Source organism: Vigna unguiculata, chromosome 4, assembly GCF_037176805.1.
Source record: "Vigna unguiculata cultivar grain cowpea cultivar isolate G323 ecotype 2 chromosome 4, ASM3717680v1, whole genome shotgun sequence".
In the NCBI taxonomy this organism is placed as follows: Eukaryota; Viridiplantae; Streptophyta; class Magnoliopsida; order Fabales; family Fabaceae; genus Vigna; species Vigna unguiculata.
In genome coordinates this window covers 48,654,852-48,679,013 of record NC_140795.1, presented here as the reverse complement: position 1 = coordinate 48,679,013, position 24,162 = coordinate 48,654,852, and the positions used below count along the sequence as shown (strand labels likewise).

General features: G+C 32.8%; 2 protein-coding genes across 3 annotated transcripts; one reads left to right on the top strand and one right to left on the bottom strand.

Moving 5' to 3' along the window:
- Positions 1–2,112: 2,112 nt before the first annotated feature.
- LOC114180416 (polyribonucleotide nucleotidyltransferase) lies at positions 2,113–10,202 on the bottom strand. Its single transcript, XM_028066735.2, has 16 exons — positions 9,742–10,202; positions 9,495–9,650; positions 8,120–8,290; positions 7,864–7,989; positions 7,626–7,787; positions 7,401–7,520; positions 6,985–7,122; positions 6,706–6,868; positions 5,319–5,444; positions 5,078–5,208; positions 4,420–4,639; positions 4,254–4,337; positions 3,842–3,921; positions 3,382–3,525; positions 2,616–3,311; positions 2,113–2,529 (listed from the first exon to the last, which is right to left on the bottom strand). The coding sequence occupies exons 1-16, from the start codon at positions 10,039–10,041 to the stop codon at positions 2,425–2,427; spliced, it is 2,922 nt and encodes a 973-aa protein (XP_027922536.2). The 5' UTR covers positions 10,042–10,202; the 3' UTR covers positions 2,113–2,424.
- A 2,637-nt stretch (positions 10,203–12,839) lies between these two features.
- LOC114181929 (isocitrate dehydrogenase [NADP]-like) lies at positions 12,840–23,532 on the top strand. Of its 2 annotated transcripts, none has more exons than XM_028068608.2 (15): positions 12,840–13,189; positions 13,277–13,320; positions 13,842–13,897; positions 14,541–14,578; positions 14,794–14,871; positions 15,800–15,853; positions 15,936–16,037; positions 16,147–16,235; positions 16,337–16,440; positions 16,926–16,994; positions 17,077–17,192; positions 19,858–19,892; positions 19,998–20,140; positions 20,942–21,064; positions 22,959–23,532. In XM_028068608.2, the coding sequence occupies exons 1-15, from the start codon at positions 12,961–12,963 to the stop codon at positions 23,047–23,049; spliced, it is 1,371 nt and encodes a 456-aa protein (XP_027924409.2). In that variant the 5' UTR covers positions 12,840–12,960; the 3' UTR covers positions 23,050–23,532. The 2 variants fall into 2 exon arrangements, with proteins under 2 accessions (XP_027924409.2, XP_027924408.2); XM_028068607.2 differs by having other exon boundaries at positions 13,788–13,897.
- The last annotated feature ends 630 nt before the right edge of the window (positions 23,533–24,162 follow it).

Below are 24,162 nucleotides of genomic sequence, written 5' to 3'. Positions count from 1 at the left end.
AAGGTGTTAAGTCTTGTCTTTGTTGCAGAGTTCATATGAAAACATTCATTTAGAAACTGAGTCAACCCATGTACTGTAAAAACCCATCACAATTTAGTGTACTAAAAGTTAATATGTTCATTGGCACGCTTACCTAATAGAGGTGATAGGTCTTTTTTGTGGTAGAGTGCATGTGAGAACATTCATTTAGAGATTGAGTCAGTGCATGTATTGTAAGACCCATCAGATTTTAGTGTACTAAAAGTTAATATGTGTCTTGGCACGCTTACCCAATAAAAGTGATAGGTTTTGTCTTTGTGGCATAGTACATGTGAGAGCATTCATTTAGAGTTTGAGTCAGCCCATGTATTGTAAGACCCATAAGATTTTAATGTATGAAAAGTTAATATGTGCCTTGACACATTTACCCAATAAAAGTGATAGGTCTTGTCTTTGTAGCAGAGTGCATGTAAGAGCATTCATTTATAAACTTAGTCTTAGTCAATGCTATAAAAGGATGGTGGTAGTATATTTACAAGTTGTGGAGTTCTTTAGTAGAAGAAGTAGAAATGTTTTTACTTAGGACTTAAATATTTTGAATTCCTTTAATGTTGGTGTAGATTTTGAAAATGGAAGGTTCTCCTTTTGTACTTTTCCAAATGGAGTTATTATAAGTCATATGTGCACTATCATTAGAAATAATTTATTAGAACCATGTGAGTCAGAGTTAAATCATTTGTGGTATCATCTCCCTCCTTAATTTGTTGATAGAGGAGTTTCTGAGTTTGTTTTTTTAAGAAATGATGAAGAAGGAGTTTATGAGTTTGTCCAAAATATACATTCATCTTATTATTAACTTTTAATAATTAAATTTTAACAACTATTCTTAATAAAAAAAAAACACTACTTTTCTTTTCTAACAATAAAGCACTACTTATTTCTTGACACTTAATTTCTATTTTCATAATGTTTACTAACATTCTTTACAACATTTCATAATTTTTATTTATTTTTCTATAATTTCTATGTTTTTATTCTTTTAATTCTTTCATATTCAAATTTTATTAAATATACTTAAACATTTATTTTTTATTTCTTTGATATTTCAATTCTATTAAATATACTATACATTTATTTTTTATTTCTTTTATATTTGAATTCTATTGAATATTTATATATTTTTCATTTCTCAAATTTTATTTCCATCTCCTATTGTTTAATAAATGAAAATAAAAAAAAATTAAAAAGAATAATTTAACAAAATCCAACCATGTAAATAAATATTTTTTCATTACAAATATATTTTTTTTCCTTCTCCTTTATTTGGATAAAATTTGAAAAAACAGGATAAAAAATACAGTTGAGCCCACAAATATTAAAATGAAGGGCAGAATTCGTTTACCCAGAAAAACAAAATCGATCAATTGTAAAAATTTAACTTCTTTCGATAGTTTGACCTAGCTATTTGTTATAGATTCAAACAATAGAACTGAAAGTACTATTTTTTTTTTTGTAATTACAAACTTGACACCGTACAAGAAAAAAAAATTAAATAACAGTTATGTTGACATGATTTTAAATTGCTTTATTATATCTATAAACTATACTAATTATATAACTTTAAGAAAGTTGTGATTGACTATGGATCTTTTAATTATTTTTTAAATTATAGATCTTTTAATTATATTTACGGAGTGAATTCATTTTTTTAACTATGAATTTAATTAAGTTGTTTTTAATATTTAATTTCTGTAGTCATATTCCCTAAAGACAAGTTTTCGGACTTATTCCAAACTCCTACCAAACTTAACCTTTATATGATAAAAACTTCTCCCGGGTCTCTCTTACTATTAAAAAATTATATCAGAATTGGAAAAATAAATACAATTAACAAATATTAATATTAATGATCAAAATCATAACATTAGTTATATGAATTTATTGTAATCGAGAAGTTTGAAATTTGGTTAAGTCACAAGACTCTTTCAAATAATCACAACTTCACATCTTAATCATTTATATACAACACATACAAGTTTTCTATTTCATATAAAAATAAAATTTTCAAAAATACTCGCTAAGTGAGATAATTCTTCTGAATAAAAAATATTAATTCTTAAATTTAACAAAGAATAATCAGAATCATAACATTACATTCATGGATCTTTTTATCTCGTAACTTTAACATTGTATTTTCTTACAACAAAACTCTACTTCTTTTACTTTTATACCAAAAAGAAATTGCCTAAACACTCTAACACAATGAAAACGCAATGAATGAAATCCACCGCCAATGACCTCATGCATTAATACAAAAAAATTGTAAAAATGTTTCAGCACGAAAAACTGCAATAAAACCAATGGTTGCTTACACGGGTTGAAGATGTTTTCCAAGCCATGGCAGGGTAACTTTATGGGCTCTCTCATAAACGATCAACAGGGAAGTTATTTATCATCAACTAAAGACAATACAGGAATTCCCTTGCTAGAAAAGCTTGAGCACACAACTGGGATCTCATCGCCTATTTTAAAATCCATACTCTTATTTTCCTGCACGACAGAACAATAATAGGTTAGCAAGTGAATTGGATGGTTCTTAGTTACGACAAAAAAACAATACAAAGATGGACTCCTACCTCAAACCGGTACACTCCTCGAACTCCTCCACCCAAATCCAACACTAACCCATGTGCACGAATTTGATATATTTTAGCAGTTACTTTGGTTCCAACTTCAACATCTTTTGCAGTTACAGACACCTTATCTTTATATCCTTGTTCACCCTCCTCTTGCTTTTGAAGTTCAGATTTTGACTCTTTTTGCATTGAAAGTTTTGTCTTCTTAGCATTAGTATATGGCAAGGGACCTGAATGAGAAGTTGAAGAATCGATAACATCTTGAGATTTACGAGATTTTGATTTCGGTGTAGAATCATTTGCATTTTGAGATGGTCGTGATTTTGACTTGCGATTCAATTGGACCCCATTATCTACACAAGGAGCTTTGGAAGAAGGATTTGAGGTAGAAGATTTCTCCTCTTCATCACACTCTGCAGCACTACGTATTAAAATTACTGGAACTTGGGAGGTTGAGGATTTTGCTTCACCCAAAGACAACTCAGAAGCAGAATTTTGTTCTTGTACACTAGACGCATTCCCATCTGTTTCTTTTGCGGACGTAACAGATCCTTCAATTACATCATTACTCTTCAATCTTCCAGGACGAGACAAAGTTGCTTTAAGGGATAATTTGATGTTACCATGAACATCTTGGCCTATGCACATCAAAGAAAGCTTCTGGCCAACAGAGACAACCTCTGAAACTCGAGAAACCTATGTATGCAGTCATTAGATACAAATTGTCTTAACGATAACTCAATAAAGTAGTTAATATCATACATACAGGTTCATATGACAACTCAGAAATGTGGAGTAGGCCTTGCTGGCCACCGTTAAACTCCACAAAAGCGCCGTATTCTTTTATGTTGCTGACAATACCTGTGTAGATACCTCCAACTTCAATTTCACGACCCACAACAAAATCAATCTGACAAACAAGAGGGTTGAACTTCAGAATGACAGTCATTAGAAAAAAATGAGGGTTGATATTTCACCATTTGTCATTAATATATGCATGAATTACCACCAAGAAATCATATGAGAAAATGTAAATGATAACGATTTACAAGAAAAATAATAATTCTTATGGAAAGCATTGCTTCATGACATTATCAATTTATCCTTGCATCAACAATTTCTGATACAGGATAGATAATTATCTCACTTATGACTATAAGAATAAAATTACAAACAAAAAGCACGATTGGATACAAATTAATGGTTTAACAGAATGGAAGAAGTACCTTTTCTAGTATTTTGTCCATAACAGATTGATTCTTAGCAACTATTGTAAGTTCTCCATCGCCTACAGACATTCGTGCACCTGATGGAGCGCATGATAACATGTTCAGTAAATTTGTTCTGTCACTCTAAGTGTATATATAATACACAGCAAGCACAATTCAGTAGAAATCATACAAGACAAACAAGGGACAATATATATCAATGTATAGTTTAAAAAGAATTTTTGAAAAACACTGCAGTCAGTGACAAGGTCAAGAAGGATCAGAGCTCGTAGACCAAAAAATTATGAACAAAATGAATACTTCTACTGTTCTACCTCAAAAAGTATATCAGAAACTGGAATTATAAGACAACTTCACAATTCAGTCTAAATGGCAGGGGAGACCAAAGATACTTAAAAGTTAAATTGACCTGTTTCCTCTTCCATTTTTCTCTTTAGAGCGCCCATTGGCCCAATTAGGCGACGAATAGCATCATTGTTGTACTTTAAGGTGGCTGCATCATGAGAAATAAATTTCAAGCTTTGGGATATCATATTTTATCAAGGAAACCTACTAGAAAAGTTAAAAATGTCAACCTAGTCGTGGAGAAGTATTGTCATTCTTGTTGCGAGGTATACTAATTTCTTGTTCCATGCGTTCAAGAATGAGAAGACGAGCTTTGCGTGCAGGTTCTAAACATTCACAAACGATATCCAAAGGAATTCCAGCTGGTTTTATATCCAACTGACAAGCAGTAACTCCTTTCCGAGTTCCAGCAATTTTGAAGTCTATATCACCCAAATGGTCTTCCAAACCCTTAGAAAAATTAAAATTAACACTTGTGCATGAAATCAATAATCTTTGTTTGTTCAAAAGTAATATAGAATATCTGAAACACAATATACCACAAAACGCAAAGGTAAACTTTGAAATATTTAATATTATTTGAATTTCACAATGTAACTATTAAATTATATATTCTTAACAAATATGCAAACAAAATCCATCACTTTCTGGACATCTTTATTTGAAATTAAAAAACATTTCAACATAAATTAAAAATATAGAAATTGTTCAAAAAAATTGACACAAGTTATTATTCAAAATGATCACAAAAAGGTCCTGAGTAACAACTTGGACTTGAAGGTAAGTATAGTTGTTAAATTAATATAAAATATACATTGATATAAAATATACATTCCAACCAAAACAGAGTATATAAAATGATATAACTCAAGAAGTTCTGTAATTTACCAGAATATCAGTCAATATGCGATAGTCTTCTATTTTGCCAGTAGATGGATCAAGCTCACTAACAAGACCCACAGAAACCCCGGCAACATGTTCACGTACAGGAATGCCAGCCTCCATCAAAGCCATACTACCTACAAAAAGGAAAGATTCACTAAAAGTATTATATTTTCTGAAGCTTAAACATGAATCTAGTCATAGAATGGCATTACAAAAGCTAATGTGGTGCATTACAAAAGTGTACCTCCACATACAGTTGCCATTGATGTTGAACCATCTGAAGCCATCACTTCAGAGTTGACACGAATGGTATACGGAAAATCTTCTTTAGGGGGCAAAACAGCAAGAAAAGATTTCTCAGCAAGAGTTCCTGCAAAAAAGTAAGACAACAAAAAAGAAACTCGTTAATTAATGACCTTTAGATTGGCAAAACTGAGACAATCACTTGCAATTATTAAGAACATTGTCCCTTTCCGGTTTCCAAAATAAGTATCCCTATTTGGTCAACCATTAATTATCTTTTATATAGTTGGGGTCAGTAAAATGAAGACAATAACTTTCTTCATCAATATAAATTATTTTTATTTCAATTAATAATTTTAGAGACCGTCCTTTCAACATTGAATGGTAGATTCTGGTGTTTGCTATTTCATGCACAGACTTTTGGTAATCTTCCCTTTTATTATATAGAAAACTATTATTTAAAGTTTGAGAAAAATCATACAAACAAGAATTTTGTTCAGTGTAAAAATGAAGTCAATACAATTGGATGAGAAATAGTTGTGTATAGATGGAAAAGTATTACAGTAGAAATGTAACTTCTTCAAATAACTCCCAACCACATGAACTAACAGAAAATTAGTTATAAGATACAATTTTCAGTAACTACCTAACAAAATATACTAAACACTAATTACAGGTTTAAAACTATACCCTCAACAATTCAATTTAAATTGTGTTTACATTAATTAACTCTCTCCACCACCAATTACCTCATATCAGTTTACTTTGTCATTCATTCCACCAAAAAACATTGAATCATCCATCATCACGAAGGCACAAAAAACAGATAGGCAGAAAAGATCCAGCCTTCATAGATCTCTCTTGTTCACCCTCAAATAGCAATAGCCATAGCCTACCACTAATATCCCGAGAGGATAGCTAATTAAATGCCCAAATAGATAAAATCTCCCAGTTCTGTTCTATGGCCACAATTCCCCTTTTTCAGTAATGAGGAAGCAATCCAATAATAATGTCTTAAAATAAAGATAAAACAGCACATATTTAAGTTAAAGACAACATTAACCATTATCTTTCCAACTGTCTAATTCCTACACACTATGCCCACTACACTAAATTAGAGGGGTATAGTGGCCGAAACCATTCCTAAATTTGTACACTATCTGCCAAAGTGGCAGATAATAGTGAAGGGAGTATAGAACTTCTGAGAAAGACACTTCATTTTTTTTTACTTTCAATAGACCTATCTCATTGTTTAAATTTCAAAGTATTTTTAAATTAAAACAGCATTTTTCTTTCAAAAACAAAAACAAGTCCTAATCAATTATGTATTGACATTTTAAACGGAAATGTTGTACGGAGATTGTATTGCAGAAGTTTAGCTATTTTACCATGACCAACTTCACGCCTGTTTACACCACCATGTTTACCAACTTCATTTATACAGAATGGTGGAAAACTATAATGAAGCATAAATCTCTTTGTCGGAGGACCGACAACAGACTCCAAGCGTTGAGCATCAGTCGGTGCTCCAAGTGTTACTGTACAAAAAACCTGTCCATGACATCAACTTATATCACATAGAAGTGAAAAATAAAACTATTATTTCAGATATTCACAAATGCCTAACTTTCAACAACCAATAACAAAAAACATAAAATATATTTTACCTGTGTTTCTCCACGGGAGAATAATGCAGATCCATGCAACATGGATATACATCCAGCTTCACAATACAAAGGTCTTACTTCATCTAGCTGTCTTCCATCAACCCTGTGTCCTTCTGCAATAATTCTTTTACGAACCACCTAAAATGATGAATACTTTACTAAGTGCAAATAAAATATACATTCATTTTCAAGTTTAGCACTAAATATTTTATGACCAAAGCATCTTCCTATTTCGTTGGAAACTTCAGAAGATGATGAATCAGACCAATAAGTTTTATTACTTTCTATTTACTCAAACAATAACCCTAGTGAATTTCCTTTGATGTTTGTTCCCTACTTGAAATCTTATAGTGAGAAGGTAATATAATATGGCATATTAGTCTCTATGATTGTAAACTTATTGCAATGCTCCATACCTTCTTCCTTACGGTATCTACAGCCTTTGATAATACTTTTAAGCTTTCTTCATCACCTTCTTCTTCAAGCACTCTCTTTACATCTTGTGTAATATTGTCCAATGCTTCCCCACGTTCAAACTGGAGGAAAGTACATAACAGATCATCCAAATGTAAAATGGAGAAAAAACATCAACTTCCACAAAACATACTAAACAAGAAAATAAGAGAGAAAGAATAGACCACCTTCCCATAGGTAGGATCAGTAAAAACAGCTTTGATAGGTTCCTCTGCTATATTAGTAACTTTATCCATTGTTTTGTCAGACAGCATAGATAATTTGTATTCCTTCTTAGATTTACCAGCTTTAGCAGCAAGTCTGATTTGAGGTTCAATATACTTGACTGCCTGATCAATTATAGCAACCTATCTCAATAAAATTCACGTACCGAAAGAATAACAAAGTCACAAATTTCAAAGTCACCTCTGGATGAGCCATCCTTAGCCCAGCTTCTAAGTCTTTCTCTGATATCTCAGAAGCTTGCACATCAATCATCAAAGTTTTGTCCATTGTACAAGCATATACCAAGTTAAGATCACTCAATTTAAGCTGCAACATAATCGAACCATTCAAATAGTCATCAACAAAGTCAAAATCTAACTAAGCTACAAAACCAAGTTCGATCAATAAAGACAATATCGCATAATCACTTTAAACAACATAGTTGACTCCAAATTACCTCATCCATGGTGGGATTTACTATAAACTTCCCACATATCCTACCAATTCGAACCACTCCAATGGGACCGCCCCAAGGAATATCTGATAACATTAAAGCAGCCGATGTTGCATTAGCTGCCAATACATCTGGATCATGTTTTCCATCAGAAGAAAGAACACTTGCCGTTACCTAGAAAGTGAAACATTCCTTTTTTATTAAGAAAAAAACCCATCACAAATAAAAATTAAACAAAAATAGTAAACAATTTAATTAGAAACACATTCTAATTGTAAATGTCTTTTCCATTAACACGCAATTACACATTGTTGCGTATGGTAAGTTAGTTGTTTTCCATATTAACTACTAAGGATTCTGATTGGTTCACCTTATAATAACTTTTACAATGGAAGTGCATAAAGATTCAACTAAGTACTAAATGAATAAATTATAAATCAAGTGTAAATAATCTAATAAGCTTTTAAAAGGTCGTTTAATCATATTGACATGAATAAGAAGTCAATTGACTTTTACAATAACAATTATAAAAGTAACACTTATCATAATTTCTAGTTCACAAAAACCATTTGGCTCACTCAAAGTGTGTAACAATATCACTTTTAATCACTAAAGTAAGGAATTAAAAAAAAAAAAAAAAGTATCTAAAAATGCAATATATCAATCACTTTAGTCTAAAATTCAAGAAGTCGTATCACTTTAGTGATTACGAGTAAATGTCTTCATAACCATTTTTGAGAGAGAAGAATAAGAAGGAAAAATTAAAGGACCTTCTCCATAAACTGTAAGTAACATATACATGAGTTAATTTGTAAACTTTATTACAAATGAGCTCTCTAAATGATGATTTTCAACTCATGCATAAGCTAACATTGTAGTGAACTTTATTTCATCTTTCGCTCTTATTTTCTTCTACAAGTGTTTACGGAGAACTTTTCCAAATAGGATCAAAGTAACAAAGAGTGGTTTAGTTTAGGAACTTGTAACCATTTTATTAATACTAAGTATCCACTCTTTACCCTTCTTGGGAATATGAAGGGCAGCCTCCTCCCAACCACATATGTGCACTTTACAAGACTTCAGCCTATAATCTTAGTTAAGGAATCTGAATCCAGTCATAACTTGTTGGTTTGTTTAGATGGTTTCTTCGAAGACTTTTTCACATACGGTAAACTAATTTTAGTTTCAATGACTAAAGTAACAACATTGAACACTAATCACAATGGTGTTTCACCCTGATGTCTAAGTAGTTGATGTTGCAAAAGTCTTCACATTCTAGTTCTTTCTAATTGGCAAATACAGTAAAAACTCTTCACATTGTACATGCATAACAATTAAACACACGCAAGTGGGATAAAATGATAGCAACATTACGCACCTGAACCTCGTGGTAAAATCCAGGAGGAAACAGAGGTCGAATTGGCCGGTCAATGATTCGCCCACACAAGAGCTCGCGCTCTTTGGGAGGACCTTCTCTCCGCGCGAACGACGTCGGAATCACGCCTTGCGCGAACTGCTTCTCATGATAATCCACCTGTTATCACGAGCGACGTTTTCATCATATTTCATCGCGCCACTTAACGGAATATTACAAGCGCAAGAGAGAGTATAGCAGAGACACTTACCGTGAGAGGTAAGAAATCGCGAACAGCGTCACCTTTCGCGGAGGCGACGGTCGAGAGAACGTTAGTGTTTTCCATGGTCAAAACGACGGCGCCGTTTGCGAAGCGGGCGAACTTTCCTGTCTCGAGCGTGATCACGCGCGAGCCGATTTCAAATTGCTCCGTGAAGATGTCGAGGTGTTTTGTGGTGGTGGTGGCGCCGGCGGAGCCTAGGCGGCCGGAGCAAATGGTGCGAAAACGGAAGCCGCGCCGTGTGAGGAAGTGCGGTGGTAGTTTGCGGAGGAGTGGGTTCGCTCTCCTCATTTTGGAATGGTGAAGAAGGGAAAGATGAAACGCAGGGCACAACACCAACTCGCTTAACTGAAACCTATGTAGGGTTTAACAAAGAGCTACGCAGGGTTTAGAATTTTTATCGTGTTTCCTTAACAGAGAGCTATGTCGTGTATGCAGGGTTTAACAGAGAGCTATGCAGGGTTTAACAGAGAGCTATGCAGGGTTTAGGGTTTTTTTCATATGTGAATATCGATAATTAATTTATATTTATTAGTAAATTTAGTTAATGATATTTAGTATTATGTAATATTTTTTTTTAAATTAATGAATAGATGTAAGAAAAATAGCAGTTAGTATTTTTTTTTTCTTACAAAAATAATAAAACAACTTAAATAAAAAATAATGAATTATTTAAAGATCGATTTTCACATACTTAACTCTCGTTTCAGCTGATAAAAAAAGAACTTAACTCTCATTTCAAATCATAATCATAATCTTTTACACTTAAAAGCATTTTAGAAATAAAAGCATACCTCCATAACATGTAATTGTGGTTAACAAACTTTTGGAACCATAAATAATTGATAGAATCGTGCTCATGAAAATTCTTTCAGAAATAACTCCATAAGATAAAGATAAAGTACTAATAAATGATTAGGTTTAAATATTTTTTTAATCTTTAAATTTAAACTTAGAAATAAAATTATGATTGTTTTATGAACTAAAATTTTAATATGTTTTTATCTTGAAATTTAAAAATAAATAGATATTTTTTTCTAAATCAACTAAGTTAATGTTTTTATATATTAAATGATATTTAAATACTATTTAGTATGTACAAAAAATTAACAGAGTTCATTTTAAAACAATCATGTGTCATTTTGGTCGTTTAGAATCTAACCCTATATTTGAAAATGAATGAAACGTACAAAGGTGAATCTAAAATTAGACCAAAATAAGTTTTTTATTTAATTAATTGTTTGTATTCTCGCAATAATGAGCCTATTTTTAGCTTTTTTACCTTAAAGAATATTATAGGGAAGAGTGGATGCTATTGATTTCTCAAGTATGTAAACTAAACAATAATTGGAGCGAAATCGACATTCTAATTTGTTTGGAAACAAGTTGTAATCTGACTAAACGAAAAATGAATAAATTTGACACTTTAGCTTGGTTAAAAATAGGTCGTAATCTACCTAAAAAAAATTGGAGCAAAATCGACAATACAACTTGTTTAAGAGCAAATTATGGCCTAATTAAACAAATAAGGAATAAATTTGACATTCCAGCTCGGTTAAGAGCAGACTGTAGCTTGACTAAATAACAAATGAATAAATTTGATATTCCAACTCGGCTAGGAGCATATTGCATTCTGACTAAACAACAAATGAATAAATTCGATATTCCAACTCATTTGGGAGCAAGCTGCAATCTGACTAAACAAAAATCGATAGATTGACACTCATGCTTAAAGTCAACAAATGGTTTAATGGGAGTTTGATAAACTTCCTCACCTCGTAAACGAGGTATAGTTACTTTGTCATTTTTCTCTTTGAAAAATTACAATGCTTGGATGATAATCGGGCATGATGTTATATAACAATCTTATCAATCTAACTTATTCAATTACTTTTATATTACTTTTATTATTATTGAGGACCTTAATGAAAAATGATAGAAGTCAAAGCACTTAATATTAATTGAGTGTTGTTACTCAAATGCAAGTCTTAGACTTAATTTTCAGATTTCCCTTTCTTCATTGAAACCTCATGAACATATGGTAGGTAAGTTTTCACACCTAGTTATTCAACGAGGGCTCATGAAGGTTGTTGATTCAACTTAACAATATAGATTTTAGGTTATAAACTTGTCATTTATATAAACTCATCAATTGTACTATTTTTATTGTTTTCGAGAGTTCATGAATTACCAATTTGATAAAACAAGACAAAAGAAACTTCAAGCTTGACTTGGGGGACAATGATGTCTTTGTAAAACGACTAACTCAGCCTGAACGGGGGCTAGCCTAAAAAGTCAATTTTAATCAAGCCTATCAGGGTTGGGTGTTTATTGCTCGGTTAAAACAAAACAAAAAAGTTATTTATTTATTGATAAAGTAAATTAGGCTATAAATTATTAAGTAGTTAGAGACAAACGCTTAATTAAATAAAAACTTACCTAAAGATGGTGTGAGAAAAATAAAATAAAGCAGTAAAGTAAAAACTGAAGTGGTTAGGTGCAAAGAGATGACACCAAATTTAAAAACTTACAAGATAAAATAATTAGTTAAAACAAAACAAGTGAAAAAGTGTGGCAATGAAGTATTAAAAAATGGACTTAACAAAATTTTTCATTCTTTATGCCTCAAACACTTCAACTCAAGGATGGAGGCTGTGTACGGTCTTGGTCGTTCAAGACCCCACCCAATACTTAATAATAGATAGGATTTAAAGTCTATAGACACACAAATCGAACCTAAAATAAATATAGATTCAATTAAAAGATATTATAAATAGAATAAATAATTTATATCTAGGTATTATCTTTGTATTTTTTTATTATCTTTTGTAATTTAAATATTCTTTAATATTTTTTAGAATAAACATGCAATTGTTTTGTTATTTATAAATAAAATATTCATTGCCGAGGGACATAACTATTTTAGCATTATTTACTTTGAGTCACTAAATTTTGTCTTCGTTTTAAGACACTAAATTTTTTAATTGAAAAAATTTCATCTATTTATTTCTAAAATTAAAGAAATAATAAAATTTAAAAAAGAAAAAAAAAATTACATAGATTAAAAACGTATTTAACAAAAGAGCCACGTAAAGCAGCGGCACCTTGGGGAAAACGTTGAGGTAAAGCGGTTGTCGCTTGTCGCTTGGCCATCAAGCTGTAATCACAGTAAGCTCCAAGAGACTCACCGAGTCACAACTTCAGAAACGGATGCTAAGACCAGCAGCGCTTCGTTTAAGCGCTATCATCACAATGGTTTCTTCAGCGTCTCTCAGAAACCCTAACTTCCTCATTCCTTCAACTTCGACAACGCTCCTTCGCTCTCGCCTTCTTCCCCTCCACACTCTCTCCTTCTCCAATCGCCTCTCGCTCCGATGCTACGCTGCACGCGCCGCCTTGGACCGGCTTCCCGTTCTCAATCCCATCGTCGAAATGGACGGTAACTTCTTCGTACTCTAACCGAACCAGCTCTAGCTTTGAATTCTTCTGTTTCGTCGCTGTTTCACTGGCTTTCGTTGTTTCTTAGGTGATGAAATGACCAGGATTATATGGAGCATGATCAAGGATAAAGTACGCATGCCTCCACTCTTTTAGTGTTTGTGTATTTAGTTATTTAGTTTAGATGAAGGACAAACATGATGCAATTTCCTAAGTGCTTTTAATACTGTTCTTCGAAAAAATTTTGGAGTTTCGAATTGACGTTTCGCGCTATGGAGGTTTGAATAAAAAGTTAGCGTAGATCATCCTTATGACGTTAAAAATAACGTTTAAAGCTCTTTCGGAATTGCATAGTGGCTTTATCCATTAATTAGTATCAGGAAAAACTTAAGTCACAAGTATGCAAGTCAGGACAACTCTTACCTCACTATTCAGTTTTCTGGACTTAGGTTAGGCTCGAATTCAAATTATAAAAAATAGTATTAGAGTCTATCCTGAATGTATTAAAAGGGACATCCGTTATATCCTTCGTAGGCCAAGTCCAATAGTGTTAGATGGTTTTGGATTTTCTTTTAACATAGTGGTTTTGTGCACTGCAGCTTATATTTCCTTACCTGGATTTGAACATAAAGTATTTTGATCTTGGACTTCAGAATCGTGATGCTACTGATGACAAAGTTACGGTGGAAAGTGCTGAAGCCACTCTCAAGTGAGTGTTTTTTTTTTTTTTTTTTTTATCAACATAAGTGACATAAAACATGCATTGCACTTTAATGATTTATACTTATTCTTGTTGCTTAGTGGATGTATGGCGGAGTTAGGTGCCTTAAAATGGAAGTGAAAAGAGAGTTAGAGTTTAGACTAGCATATTTCTGGATGTGGTGAGAATTTGAAAGCCAACATTACTTGTTTAGGCCCTGTTTGGGATGGTATGAAGTTGTAGTTTCAACGTTTTAAAAAACTTGCAACCACTCTGAAAGATCCGTAGTTTCAGAAAAAAAGAAATGCTTTTAACATAAAAAACACTTGCTGGGAGCCTGGGATAGTTGATAGGGGGAAGCTGATTGTGTTTGACTTATTTGATTTTCCATCAGGATACTCAAAGTCTGAGTATGTGTTGAGATAATTTGTTTAGGGTCCCTGGTTTGCCTTCCTCCTTGAACGGTTATAGGATTGCACTGCCTTTCTTACTTCATACTTTTTTTTCACCCGATGTATTTTTCATCCAGCTTTATTGGCTTCCTTATGCCGCTTTTTAACTATCATTTTGTCTTTTCTAATGAAACCATCTTTTATGAACTAATATTCGAACCCTATTCCCATTCCTTAATTGAAGCTGATTTTTGCTGCAGGTACAACGTTGCTGTGAAATGTGCAACAATAACTCCTGGTTAGTTGTTTTTATTTCTAAATTGATCAATTATTCCATGTCATGATTCATGGATCATCAGACTTCTTTGTTCCACACTCGCAATTTGCGCTAAATTTAATGCACTGGTTTATTTATTTTACTTAGTGAATGCAAGTGGATACTAGCGCATAATCTTTATTCATTTATAATTTTTGTGTAATAATGATACTATCTTAACTCTTCCAAATTCTCAGATGAGGCCCGAGTCAAAGAATTTGGACTGAAGTCTATGTGGAGAAGCCCCAATGGCACAATCAGGAATATTTTAAATGGTTTGTAATTAGCTCATCGTGTTAAATAAGGCATCAAATTCAATGTTGTATCCATTGACTTTACTACAAGGATGGCCTTTTCCCCACACGTTTCCTTCTTTGGTGAATGGAACTTATAGGGCCATGTATATAGGATCTTAATTTTCCCAGAAAAGTATTGGTTTTTGTGTGAAAAGTACTGTACTTACTGAATTTCGATATTTGATTGCTTGTTTTGGTGATATGTACGAGTGTTAAATTTTTCATACCATTATATATATTGACATAATTATTCGTTACTTTTGATAAATAAGTTTGTTTTTCTTTTGACATAATTCCAGTTATTTGTTTTAACATAATAGTATTTAGCTAATATAATTTAGCTTGTATTTTTTTGGTGTCTATCATCTCAAAGCACATCTATATTTTGCAGTTCATCTCTGATTGTAACAGTTTTGTTGCTTTTCTTGTCGGAAAAACTGAAATTTGTCATGAATTTTCCCTTGTGAACAAACTTGACGTATGGTGATATTCCTATATTATTTGATAAAATGATGCTGTAAACGATTTTTTTTTTCTGTTTCTCTATATATCAATTCACTCACTGTAAATATTTTTGCTACTGGTTGTGCACTTACTAAAATCAATATTATAGGTTCACATTTTCATATTTTAGTTGCCAAGAGAGGGAAATTCTTATAGATCAGGGTCAGGTTCTTGAGTTGTGTATAAACTTAAAAGTCTAAATATCTTGCAATTAGTTTTACTTGCATCCTGTATGACATTATATGAATCCTAGCAATGAAATTGTATTGTATTTGAAATAACTTCACCACAAATGTTCTTAACCCAAGTTAATTAATCTTGGTTCTTTGTTGACTATATTACCTACTTCTATTCTAAAACGTTTTCAACCTTTTCTTTTGTGATATTTTTCCTTTCTTTATAGGCACTGTTTTCCGTGAACCAATAATATGCCGCAACATACCAAGAATCATTCCTGGTAGTGTCTTAACTCTGCTGTGATCCTTAATAGTATTGAAGTACTGCAAAGCACCATTTAGAACTTATTCTTCAGTTTACAGGATGGAAAAAACCCATATGCATCGGTAGGCATGCTTTTGGTGACCAGTATCGTGCCACTGATGCAATAATTGGAGGACCAGGGAAGCTCAAATTGGTATTTGGTACGATAATTTTCAAAGCCTTGCATTTAATGGAGTTGATATTTTTTTTTTAAAGTTATTATTTAGAATATGCCACATGTAATTTACAAGCTTGTGTTATATAATTTAGTCCCAGAGAATGGTGATGCTACAACGGAGCTCGAAGTTTACAATTTCAAAGGACCCGGAGTAGCACTTGCTATGTATAATGTTGATGAGGTTTGCTTCATTTTATATTTTCAACGTGTATTCAGTAATATGTTTAATAGAAGTTTCCTGTTATTTGTTTGTATTTCAACATTGGCTTTCCTAATGGGCAGTCCATTCGAGCATTTGCCGAATCATCAATGGCGCTGGCTTTTGCAAAGAAATGGCCTCTTTACTTGAGCACCAAAAACACAATTCTGAAGAAATATGATGGCAGGTGATTACTATAATATTATATCACTGGGTTTTTATATATATTTTTAGGTGCTTATCCCAAGTATCAGTTGTCAGGTAGAAATTTGAACGGACTTTTGCAGTTCTGTTGGCAACTGTACCAACAGTTCGTTGGTAGACAATGGACAATATTAAGAATGGAAGAGAGACAATAGCGGGGTGGGGGTGGGGGTGGTTAAAGAATTCGAGTCAGGATTGGGAGGGAGGCAATATTAGTAGACTCAGATTTTTTAGGATTTTTGAGACTATTTCCACCCTCTGGATTCTTGCAATTACCAATGGTTTAGATTTAGGTTTAAGAGTGATATGCAATAAAACTCATCTTTTACTATCTTTTTATCTTTATCTTATTTTTTTTTTCTAGTCTTGAAGTTTCACCTCTGGTATGATAAACTTCTTTGTAATTCAGTCAACCTTTCTCTTTGTTTGTTGCTATTGGAGGTGATTTATAGTTTGAAATTATTACAGGTTTAAGGATATATTCCAGGAAGTGTATGAAGAAAGGTGGAAAATAAAGTTTGAAGAGCACTCGATATGGTTTGTTTTGATATTTACGAAACTCTTTGCTTTGATGCATTACATATACATATAGATGGTTGACACTTTTAAGTGACTTCAGGTATGAGCATAGGCTAATTGATGACATGGTAGCATATGCAGTCAAGAGTGAAGGTGGATATATTTGGGCTTGCAAGAATTATGATGGTGATGTCCAAAGTGATTTACTAGCTCAAGGTAATATAGGTGTGAAAATAATAGGATAATACACAATTGGAGGGTCTTGATAGATCCTCTCATAACCTTCTATTTATAATGATAAAAACTAATACAATGGAAGATGAAAGATCAAAAGATTACCCTAAATACCTAGGTACAACTCATAGAGTGCACTAGACTTATAAATACAGCTGGAAGTAGTTCCCAACACACAACTCCCTATTTTAGACTTAATAATTACTCTAATATAAATTTAATAATTATTTCAACACTCCCCCTCAAGCTGGAGCATACATATTGTATGTCCCAAGCTTGGAATAGATAAACTCAATCCAAGTTCTTCTGTCAGCACATTTGCAAGCTGATTTGATCTGACAAACATAGTACAAACTTCTTTGACAACTTTTTTCTTGGATGAGACAATAGATGTGGGAACCTTGACACAGCCAACAACTACAGGAATTGGATGACTGATTATAATGGACTTCAAGAGTGTGCTATCAAAACCAAAAGAACAATTAAGTCCACATAACTCCACTGGTAGAGACGATTTGAGCACAAACTGCAAAGTAGACATCTTGCTTCCCAAAATATTTGGAGATGTTTCTGTGACAAAGAAGGTTACTGCAATATGACAATGGCCAGCGGACATCAATCTGGGCTGGCAGCAAACATCGATCTTGGGCTGGCAGCGACAGACTGCGGCGGACAAGATTACCATCAACAAATGGCTGCCAACAGTGGCGGACAACGACAAACTGCGGCCAGACAATATTACCATCAACAATGGATGGTGGCTAGCAGTGGCTGACAGCGACAACCTGCGACAAACTAGATTGCCATCAAAACAGATGGTGGCCAACAGTGCCTGATTGCGACAAACTCAGCAGACCCAACAGTGGCTGATTGCTACACATTGCAGCAGACTATAAAATTACCATCGAGCGTGGACAATGGCAAATAGACAATACATGTATTGAACGGCGTGGCTGGCAAGACAAATAGTATATGCATAGCAGCAGAAGCAAGTTCGTGGCTGGCAAGGCAGACAGTATATGCATAGCAGTAGAAGCAAGTTCGTGAAGACATAATGGCCATAAACAGACTCCCCCTCACGCCGTGAGCAACCTCCAACCGTTAACTTTGGTAACAGTGAGGAAATGCTAAACAGTACAAGAAAACCAAAAAACCTAGCGGGACTTTCATAAGGGTGGCTTCTGGACTTCACCGAAATGAACTTTTGAAGGTCAGAACCGACAAAGGAGGCTCTGGCAAACATTATGGAGGTGGCGCCGTGACGTTCCAAGCAGCAGAAGGCGGCGCGTGGACTGCACGCGTCTGTTCGCAGCGGAGAAGACGTGGCGCGTGGCGGCGCGTGGAGGGGTGTTGGGTTCCGGCACCGGTGAGGGTGGCTGTCGCTCGGAGAGGCGCTCCAGATCCAGTGGTCGCCGGCGAAAACTGAGGTGGCCGGAGACGGCAGCCGACGGCGAACAATGGAGGACGGCGGCGGAACAATGGCAGAACAGTGGCAGACAACGATGATTTAGAGAACAGTTGCAGCGGGTAGCTTTGGATAGTGTTTTATGGCAGTGGACAGCTGCAGACAATGATGAATAGTGGCGAATGGCGGCGGACAGCCGCAGCGGCAACAAGTGCGGTGGACAGACCAGACGGAAACTAGAGCAGGATCACATTGAGATACTTCAGACATGAGTCTTTGAAAGACAGGATCACATTGAGATACTTCAGACATGAGTCTTTGAAAGACTTGACTCCGCCAGCCATTGGCCGCCGGCGGCGAGCAACACAAACACAACGAAACTTAAACCACCTGCTCTGATACCATGTGAAAATAATAGGATAATACACAATTGGAGGGTCTTGATAGATCCTCTCATAACCTTCTATTTATAATGATAAAAACTAATACAATGGAAGATGAAAGATCAAAAGACTACCCTAAATACCTAGGTACAACTCATAGAGTGCACTAGACTTATAAATACAGCTGGAAGTAGTTTCCAACACACAACTCCCTATTTTAGACTTAATAATTACTCTAATATAAATTTAATAATTATTTCAACAATAGGTTGTGGAGAGCTTAACATTTATCTCTGAAGTTTCAACATGTTAAGTGTGTATGATGTCATTGTCAACAAGCATTCATTGGTTGATTCGGTAGCCCTGCCTGACATTTCTGATTATCCCAAACTGTTTAAGTTTCTCCAATACTAAAAAGCATTATATCCTAGTCCAGTAGTCCTGGCCACTTGGCTCCACTAGTGTAAAAATCGGGTATTTGAAATTTGGGTCAGCCAAGCCATGGGAGCTCTGTTTTTTATCAAGGAGACGAGAACCCTAAATGGGAGGATTTGATGACAATGCTAGGTAATATTATTAAATAGACTAACTTTGCTAAAGGCATAATTATTAAAGTTTTGGTTATTACTGAGTAGCTATACCTTAATAAATTGCGCACGAGAAAATGGCCTTAACCCAAAAGTATTTACCTGACCCTTGAATATGTATATGTTCTGATTTGGTTGCTAATTTAATTTTATTCATGTCTTTATGGAATGCCAGTGGGAGCATTTGAAGTTTTAGGAATGTAATTCACGTGAATATTTTGACGTACTTGGAGGTATCTTTTAAATCAAGTTTCTTAAATTCTTGTGTGCAGGATTTGGCTCCTTGGGTCTCATGACTTCTGTGCTGGTGTGTATTAGAATCTTGCTATTTCAGCATTTTTTTTTCATTTACGTTGCTATCTCTATTTGGTTATTTGACATCATACTTAGGTTTTCAACAAAAAATTTGCAGTTATCTTCTGATGGCAAGACATTAGAAGCTGAGGCAGCTCATGGAACTGTAACTCGACATTTCCGGCTTCATCAAAAGGGACAAGAAACTAGTACAAACAGTATTGCTTCCATATATGCATGGACACGAGGACTGGAACACAGGTACTTTGTTGCTTGATTCAAGCTTCAAATTCTAGTGCATCATGATATACGGTGGAATTTTGGCCTTATGCCAAATTCTACCCCTGATAACACTGCTTTGGAAGCTTTTCTGGTTAATCACATTTCTATGTGTAAGTCATCATCTCAATTGTGGCAATGCTAACTTGGATGCCATTACAATAGTGACTAAAACTTGAGAATTTTTATAGACGAGGAGTATTGAGTGTTCTTATAAGTGAGAGAGTGAAACACTGGAAGAACTGGTACTTTTATGCTGATTCTAGAATGTCTGGGATGAGAATTGAACCTATTTTCTAGTGAAAACAGAGCAATTTGTCTAGGAGATGGGAAGGAAGCCATTCATTATGGTTTTTTTGTAGACAGGAGGGGGAGGGAAAGAGTTAGATTTGTATGTTTTGTTTGAAGGAGAATATAAAAAAAATTAAAATAGTGAGACCCAATTTATTATTTCTCATCTATTTCTATTCATCTCTCCATCTCTCCTTATTTCCTATCAAATGAACCAATTTACACAGCTTTCAAAACATTTTCTTTCTATTTCTATTTTAGCAAAAACCAAACATTCAATTTGATTTCTCCTTTCTCATCTTATTTCTTCTCAAGTTCCATCCTTTATCTTTCTTTCCTAAAAATGGAACATTAGGGAGGCACCATTGATGGGTTGAGGTTTCACTCAACTATTTTTCCTGAACTAACACCTGTGTGCGTCTTTTCCGCTTATGTTCCCCCTCCCCCATTTTTTTTGAGTCTGTTAGTGACATGATTGTTATTATTTACTAGAGCCAAGTTGGATAATAACGAAAAATTACTGGATTTTACTAAAAAATTGGAGGCTGCATGTGTTGAGACAGTGGAGTCGGGAAAGATGACTAAAGATCTTGCAATTCTGATTCATGGACCAAAGTAAGTGAATATCTTTCTTTCTTTCCTCTGCTTACTCATTTGAATAATTTAGTATTACAGAGAAGTCGAAAAATTTAGTATTGCAACTTATAGTTATACTTCCTTATTCTTGTCATTCTGTTTTGAAGCATTTCCTTTTCAGAATTTATTAGGCTAAATTGCAATTAAGATCCCTTTTGTCAAAGTTAATTTGAAAAGATTTATGTAAGTGAAAATAATCTTAAAATTTAAAACATGAATTTGAATTTTTCATTCTTAAAAATTATAAATCTCGTTAAATTAATAAACAAATATTTTTATTTTAGTATATGTTACCTGGCACTTTTTTTTTGTTTATTATATATTTCACAAACAATTAAGCAAAGTAACTGTACTAGACATTCGATGATATTTTTTCTTTTTCTTCCTTTTAGTAATAGCTCACTTTTTTTCTTTCTTTTAGGTAATGACAAATCTTTAATCTTAATTAGCTAATATATTTACAACAATTAATTTATTAATAAGCATAAACGGTTTCAATATTAAAATTTATTTATTTTACCATTAACATTTAAATATTTATTATAAAGTTTAATATTTTACTTGAAATACTCTTATCTCGTTTTTTTGTCTCTTTTTCTCCTATCTTTGCTTTCTCCTGAAGATTTAAGTCAATTCTTTAAAGAGTATAATTGATATCAAATTATTACAGCAGACAATATTGGATTCCTTCATTTCATTATTTTCTCTTGACTACTCTCTAACGTCGTTTATTTATATATTTTTTAAATTTTGTTTATTTTGTTTTTATGCTTCACATGACATAGTTATATAAATTGTGAAATCGAAAGTATCCCTTATGTAGAATAAAGAAAAATCTATGATTTTACAATGCCTTGATTAAGTTTGAAGTCTCTCATAAATTAAATCTTTATTAAATGTTTTGGTATATTAAGTACTTCATTTTTATATTTTTCAATTGAGTCACTACTCTTTCGTTTTTCCTGTTAATTAAGTGATGTGTTTGTTGCCTTATTTCGTTATTTTGCTTTCTTGCATGTGTTGAGAAAATGTGAGATTTTGTAGTTTATATAAAAATGATATTGCAATTAATGTAAAATGACAAATGACTTTTATGGTTAATGTTGAAAACATGTTGGATAATAAAAGTCATTCATAGTTTACATTAACCATAATATCGAATATCATTTTTATGTTAATTACAAAATCTCATCTTTCATAATAGGTGGAGACAAGTAAACAAGATAATAGTCATGCTACCCAATTAATAGAGGAATTAAATTATAGGGATTCAATTGAGAAATATAAACTTTTTAGCAATATCTAAAGAAAAAAATTAATAGGAACTCCGTTGAAAATATGTCAATTGAAAATACCAAAATTTATGACCGACTTGAAATTTAGTTAAGCCTTTTACAAAACAGTAAGCTAGATTTATATAAAACGAGATTAGCTAAGTTTAGTTATCGATATATATATATATATATATATATATATATATATATATATATATATATATATATATAAAACTTGATGTAAAATGCATCAACATCATTGACATATCTGGGGGGTTTGCTAATTTACACCTACTTGTTTGTCAGAAAAAGTGAGTTAACAAGTTATACCTTTGGGTGTATTTTAAGAACATCGTCGTAGTTACACACACTCCTTTAGCAATCTACGCTTTCGGTGTATATTTAAAAATTTATACTTATAACTTGCTAACTTAAAATTACTAATATTTTTTACTGTAATAGTTATTATGATATTCAGTTTTTTAATCATATTTTTTATTTCATAAGAATATGTTTTATAATATTTTTTACTGATGTAAGTTAAAGAACTACTGCAAGTTAAAGTGGTTTGCGTCCTGATATTGAGCATTATGTGCCAGGGTATCAAGGGAATTTTACTTGAATACAGAGGAATTTATTGATGCTGTGGCACATAATCTTGAGACAAAGCTCCAAGATCCTGTAGCGTAGGTTTGATGTAAGAAAAAACACATGTCGGAAATTTTGAGTGGTGCTTTATTTTTTAAGCCCAATGATAATGATGTTGGTTGGATTCATGGTCCCTAGAATGTCAGAAACTTTAATTATTTGGAGGAGGGGTGTCCTCACAATTTCATTTTAGATTCTTTGTGTTTTGTCCTCTGCACTCCTGTCCCATTCTTGCACTCCACCATCGAAGCAATAAAACGGTAAAATTCCAGAGGATGATGGTCCAGCAAAATTGAGAAACTTCAATTTTCTGGTGAGAAAGAAAGAATTCAGGTCTTCTCAATTTCTTGTTTTTTCTTTCCACAACCCTTTCTGTCATATTTTAGGGAGGAATGTCACTTATATGCCTTCTAACACACTATTTTCGTTCGGTGGAATTTACTGAAACTTGCAAAATTCTGAGTCATTATGCTTGTATCTGTTTTTGGTTCTTTGAAAGTTCATAAACTTTTTATTTTGTCCTTACTATTCCTTTACTTTTCATTCCTTTTCTTTTATTTTGCATTAATCTTTCTTGTTGCATGGTTTAATGTGATGTGTTATTATATAATAAAAAATAGTGGTGGTTATGACAAGGGATCACAAATGAATGGGTCTCCCTTAACAAACTTATTTTTATTTTCGTGGACAATTTCTGTAGCTCTGAATATATATATATATATATATATATATATATATATATATATATATATATATATATATATATATATATTAAATTAAGTGTAAAGACGAGAAAGGATGTGAATATATATATTTATATTGATTTTGTTTCTATGCCTACTTCAATACATGTCTTAATGCTTGTTTCTATGCATTTTTTATATATTTAATTTATTAGGTAATTTAAAAAATATAAATTATTTTTCTTTAGTCTTTTATTTTTTAACTTAACTTTAGGGTACATCATTTTCATAATTTTTTATAATTCTTTGATTTTTATTTAATTGTTATTTGATGTTTTTATTTGATATTTAAATAATTATACTATTTTTTTAAAATTTATATTAGAGAAAAGAAAGTGTATCATTTTTACAAACTTGATATTTTTTATTGTGAATTTTTATGAAAAAATTATTTAATTATTATTTGAAATAG